Source organism: Urocitellus parryii, chromosome X (genome assembly GCF_045843805.1).
Source record: "Urocitellus parryii isolate mUroPar1 chromosome X, mUroPar1.hap1, whole genome shotgun sequence".
NCBI lineage: Eukaryota > Metazoa > Chordata > Mammalia > Rodentia > Sciuridae > Urocitellus > Urocitellus parryii.
In genome coordinates, this window is record NC_135547.1 from 2,718,105 (window position 1) to 2,724,307 (window position 6,203).

Genomic DNA, 6,203 nt, shown 5'->3' on the forward strand with positions numbered 1-6,203 from the left:
TCTGGGAAGTCCTGATCACTGAGGAAGTCTTTGTCTGCCTTCTGATCATCATGTGAGCTACTTCCCTCTGTACACTCTCTCTCTCTCTCTCTCTCTCTCTCTCTCTCTCTCTCTCTCTCCCTCTCTCTCTCTCTCTACACACACACACACACACACACACACACATATTTATTTTAGCTTTAAATGGACACAATACCTTTGTCTTATTTATTTGTTTTTATGTGGTGCTGAGGATCAAACCCAGTGCCTCACACATACTAGACAAGTGCTCCACTATTGAGCTACAACCCCAGCCCTCTGCCACACTCTTTCACCATGGTGTTCTGCATCACCTCAAGCCCTGAAGAATGGAGCCTGCTGTCTATGGACTGAGACCTCTGAAACCATGAACACCCAAATAAAAATTTCCTCCTCTAAAATTGTTCTTCTTGGGTCTTTTAGTAGCAGCAGCAAAAAAAGCTGAGTATTCCAGAGGTGAGTGTGATCTCTTCAAGTGGTGTTGTAAAGGATATTGATTTCATGAACTCCATGGTCTCCTCAGACATAAAAAATAGCTGCAGTTAGAGGCTGGGGGTGCAGCTCAGTAGTAGATCACATGCTTAACATATGCACAGCCTGGCTTCCATGGCCAGCACTATAAAAAGTAAGAAGGTGGGAAAACAGACCATGCTCACAGACATCTTGTTCAGTGACCTTTAATTTAAATTTTTTTCTGCTTTTCACATTTTTATCAACAAATTCTAGAAAAGCCTGTTATTTTTCTTTTTATTCATGTCTTATAATTAAACTTAATAGTGGGATTCGTTGAAGCCCTTCCTTTTAAATCTCAAATATACGAGTACAAATCCATTCTTTCACCAAAATTCCACAACTTTTAATTCTCAAACGTAATCTCAGGCTCCAGAGCCTCTTACACAAAGTATGGGCAGGGATCCACAGCATGCAGTCCCTAAGTTTTAGAAAACTCTCAGATCAGCCCCAGACCTCCTGATTCAGAGACTGTATTTTCATCACAATGTCTGGAGATTCATGTTCAATTTGCAGTTGGTTACTTGTGTTACATCCACAGAATTTTCCAGAACAGGCTTTGGGGCCACTGAGCAAATATCCGAGTCTTAAATCCATTTTGGGAAAGGTAAGGAAGCAGTTTGGGCACTGGCAGAAAATACTTGAACAATACTTGGTTGTGCAATCTTTTGATAGTCTTGTCTCCGTGCACCCTGAAAATTTTCATGCCCTTGTGAAATGCAGGAAGCTGCTGTATTTTTTCCTCTCTTCCCAAGAACAAATCCTAATAAAAAATAAACAAGGAATATGACTTTTAATTAGTAAGCACTCACTGGGCCTGTACTTTGCACGCAGCCATGTATTTTGCGCTTGGCGGCGTTGTATTTTGCACTCGGCCTTGTATTTTGCACAAAGCTTTGTATTTTGCACTCGACCTTATACTTTGCAAATAGCCATATACATTGCACCCGGCCCTGGGCTGGCAATTTGAATATAGAAATGAGAGTGGTGGCTATGACGCTACATCTTCCATCCAATGAGGGAGTGACATGTGCAGTAGTAGACGCAATGGTTGCTGGGTCTGATGGGTCACGTGGCAGGCCACGCATTTTCTTTTGAGCCAATACTACAACTGGACCTGGACCTATTGCACAACGTAAGTGGTCCTCTGTTCATTTTGAAGTTCCTATCCACCCCAGGTACTGAATGTAAAGGGATGGGGGAGTAAAAGTGAGGATCCTGCTTTGGGGGGATGGGGAGTGGTGAGGGTGACATTGTTAGGGCGCAGCTGCCAGAGGGCCGTGTGCAGCTGGGGGGTGGGAGGGGGGCTGTCACCCTATATATGTTCTTGCCGCCACACCCTCGTGCTCCATTCTGTTTGGACACGGAAGCGGTGGCAGACACATGGTGGCTACATCTAGAGGAACTCTTGGCCTGCAGGTATGGTGCTGGGCCCAGGGCACAGACAGCAACCCAAATCACAGTGGACTGTCCCCAGTGACCCTTAGTGTTTTCCACAGCATCCCAGGTGTCAGTGGTCAGAAGGTTTTTCTGGAAGTGGGATCCCACTATACCAGACCCAGAACCCCAAGGGCCTTCTAAAATTTCTAGCAGTGCAACAAGCGTGGAAAATACAGGGGGACTTATTGCACTTAGCCCCGACCCCTCCTAGCCTCTGCCCAGTACCAGTGACTAGATGTGTTCCTAATCTGGAATGGGGGGTATGTGAGGTAGTGGGAGATGTATTTGAAGCAGTATGGGCCATATGGGTGTTTTTTTGTTGTTGTTTTTTGAGATGGGATCTCGCTCTGTTGCTACCTGGGCTCCAGCACTCCTCCTGCCTCAGCCTCTGCAGTAGGTGGGATTACCAGTGTTCTCCACTGTGACTGGCTTTATACTGGGTTTCAGATAATGGGCAGGAGAGGAGCTCAGAAAAGTGGAGGTGGAGATAGAACTTGAGCATGTGTAGAGATGAGGCTTCGAAATGGGTGGAGCTTCGGAAGGGATGGGACTTCGAAGGGGATGGGGGTTCAAAGTGGTAGTGCTTTAGAAGGGCGGGGCTTTGGAGGGGGCGGGACTTAAAATGGGTGGGGCTTTAGAAGGGCAGGACATTGGAAGGGGCGGGGCTTCGGTATGAGTGAGGTTCAGAATGGGGAGGGGCTTACAATGGGGCGGGGATTTGGGCGGGGCTCATAAATGGGGCGGGTTTTTGAGGGGCGGGGCTTGATGGGTGGGTTTTGCAGTGAGGATAGGGAAGCAGCCCTGCACAAGGATCCCTTCAGCCATGTGATAAGGATCCTTTTGGACCTAAGGGAAGCCTCGAGTTGAGCAGTTTCTCATATATCACTGCACAAGGGTCCTTGTGGACATTTGCACAGCTCACACTGTGCAGGGGCGTGCGGGATAGAAACACAGTAAAAATACCTATACCTTGCCTTGACAGATCCAGTGGAGCAGGATCTACTACCCATGGGCTAGGAACTATCTGAGTGGACAGAGAAGGCTGATTGTCTAGTGCCAACCAAATCACAACGCCCGCACTCCAGTGGGGCCCTGGGCGGCAGGGTGAGCAGCTGTGAGGTGAGGTATGTTGGGAAGGGCCTCTGTAACCCTGGCAAACAGTAGAAGGGGAGGGTCTGCCTGCCAGGGTACACAGACTCTGAAGCATAGGACCTCACCTAAGGTGAGAGTTGTCTTTCCTGTAGTGTGGCAATGGAGACACTTTCTATGTTTCTTTTCTGCCTCTGATTCCAGCTTCCACACAAATTGAAACTATAAGCTCTTGTTTTTTTTCAGTGCTCACTCCTCACTCACTGCTCACCTCATACCCCACCTCCCTGTCCCTCTTTCTCTCCGTTGCTAAGAGGTTTCATTGGCTGGAGGCAAATGACATCACCTGTTGCTCCTCAAGGGCCTTAACCTTACCACATGACACTCTGCTATGATAGAAACCCATGGTCCATGCTGTTCTGGGTATCTATGGTAACACTGCAGCTTGTTACACATTCTCCACACCCACCACTCCCATTACACTGCACAGAGCTCCGGCCATCTTTCTTGTTTGTCAGGCATTTCCTGAGAAACGGGGAGCTCTGCATCTCCTGCTTCCACTCTTCCCCTTACTGAGGAAGGTGCTCTTGGTGACTGGGACCGGCACAATTCCAGGTAGGCAGCAGGGCATTTCCTATCCTCTGCTGCCAGGAGGGCTGCTTCAGTGCCTCCAGGCACCAGGCCCTAACTCCTGACATTGGCCTTTTCACCACAGGCACCTGAGTCACACACAGCAGAGTCTTCAGACTTCCAAAGAGGAACCCACAGCAGGAAGAGGTCAGCAGGAAAGGGTGAGGTAGGTAGCTTTGTGTGGGGAGACCCTGTACAAAATGATTGCAGGAGTCCTGGGAAGCACAGAGTAAATATCTGAGGAGAGATGGGGACAGAGAAGGGACTCTTGGTGGGGGTGGGGGGCAAGCATTAACAATGTTCTTACCCCATTTGCATTACAGGCTTGTGGAAACTTGAGACACTTCTGCTATCCAACTTAGTATTGGCTCAGAATTCTTTGAGCACTGATAAAACTCTAAGTGATTACTGCCCTTGTGTTAGATCAGTGTATATAGAGAGGGAACAATGGCTGTGACACTGTTAGAAGATTGGTGCAAGGGTATGGACCTAGATCCCAGGAAAGCCCTGCTAATTGTGGGCATCCCTATGGAGTGTACTGAGGCCGAAATTAAGGAGACCTTGAAGGCAGGATTACATCCCCTGTGTACATACAGGATGCTAGGCAGAATATTCAGGAGGGAAGATAATGCTAAGGCAGTCTTCATTGAATTGGCTGACACTGTCAACTATGCTGCTATACCCAGTCAGATACCAGGAAAAGGGGGTGCCTGGGAAGTAGTGGTAAAACCTCGGAACCCAGATGATGAATTTATCAATAGGCTGACTTACTTCCTGAAAGATGAAGGCCGGAGAATGGTAGATGTGGCCAAAACTCTGGGGTATAGCACCCTTCCCATTGAGGGCATAGAGCCAGAGGACTTGGACCAAGTCAAACCACCAGTTTTGCAGCCTCTGAGGGAAAGCATGTGGTACCGAAAGCTGAAAGTGTTTTCAGGAGGTGCTCTCCCAGGCTCAGGGGAAGAGAGTTTTGAAGCCTGGCTAGAGCAGGTCACTGAGATGATGCAGATGTGGCAGGTGTCAGAGATAGAGAAGAGGCGTCGCCTGCTAGAGAGCTTGCGTGGTCCCGCACTGTCAATCATGCGGGTGCTCCTGGCCAATAATGACTCCATGACTGTGGAGCAGTGCCTGGATGCCCTAAAGCAGATCTTTGGGAATAAAGAGGACTGTAGAACCTCACAGTTCAGGTTTCTTCAGACTTCTCAGAAGTCTGCAGAGAAGATCTCTGCTTTTTTGCTTCGCTTAGAGCCCCTGCTGCAAAAAGCTGTGCAGCAAAGCCCATTGTCAGTGCAAAGCACAGACATGATTCGCCTCAAACATATTCTAGCTCGGGCCTCCATGACCGCTGCCCTCCGAGGCAAACTTGAGCTCTTAGATCAGCGAGGGTGCCCACCCACTTTTCTGGAATTAATGAAGCTCATTCGAGATGAAGAGGAGTGGGAGACCACTATGGCAGTGATGAAAGAGAAACAGAGGCAAGTAGGAAGGGGCCGCAGGGCCTCTGGCAGACAGGTAGTAGCAGAAGTAGGTTACTCTGCAGTTCAGGTCACCATGCAGGCAGGGTGTTTCAGCGAAAATAGCACCCAGACTGCACAGGAAGGTGTGTCCCCATCACTGAAGCGCAGGCGACTGTCATGTGAACTCTGTACTATGGGAAAAGGCCATGGCCAGGCAGAATGTCCCAAAGCTGAGGACCAATCTCCACCCATGCTGAGGCCTAAAATTGCTGAAGAAGGGTCGGGAAACGAGGAAGGGGCTGGGGGCATGAGCCACCCCAAGCCCTAGGAAGCACAGGCTCAGGAGATCCAGGCACTCCTTTCCCTGGCAAGCAGCAGACAGATCTTAAAAAGGGGAAGGAACAGCCCAGACAAAGATCAGGAGACCCAAGTGAGGTAGGATATAGCCAGCAGGCCCAGGTCAAGCCTCCTCTCCCTTTCCCAGTGGGAAGGGACTCTATCGAACAGGACAAAAGCACATGCATCTCAGGGAAGGCCCAGTGCAGAGCCCATAGGAAGTGTCACAGACCAAAGCAGGGAGCTGCCACACCCTGCACATGGGAATCTCAAGCCTCACACAGAGACCCCAGCGATACAGAGTATGAAGACGGTGAGACGGTGGGCTCTGACATGCGTGTCTGCAGTGTCATCTGGCCACCTCCAAGTTCCTACACTACAGACTCAGAGCTAACGATGCCAACCAGACACCAGGATACATGGAGCATGGAGGAGCCTGCCCTGGGGCCATCTGTGTCAGAAGGAGCCAATTCCTCTGAGGAAGAGCTCGAAGAGAGAGAAGTCATGCTCCGCAGGGGAGGTCGCAGGGTCCAACCTGTCTTCAGGATCATCTACACTGCTCTAGGGGAGCCCCAGGAAGGCAGTACCCTTGAGCCCTTCCGCCCATAAAGGCCGGGTCTCCAGACCCCAAAGCCCTGGGAGCCCAGCACCATCCCAGAGGCAGTTTCCTTTCCTGCAGCCTGACAGGGCTGTATGGGCAAGGACACCAGAGACTAAGAAGAT

General features: G+C 49.8%; 1 protein-coding gene across 1 annotated transcript; it reads left to right on the top strand.

The window, feature by feature from the left end:
• Positions 1 to 4,134: 4,134 nt before the first annotated feature.
• On the top strand, positions 4,135 to 5,472 carry Pnma5 (PNMA family member 5). The gene has a single exon (XM_026403509.2). The coding sequence runs from the start codon at positions 4,135 to 4,137 to the stop codon at positions 5,470 to 5,472; it is 1,338 nt and encodes a 445-aa protein (XP_026259294.2).
• The last annotated feature ends 731 nt before the right edge of the window (positions 5,473 to 6,203 follow it).

Excerpts from the sequence above, each read along its gene's own strand:
- Pnma5 (XM_026403509.2), top strand. The coding sequence starts at position 4,135 with ATGGCTGTGACACTGTTAGAAGATTGGTGCAAGGGTATGGACCTAGAT.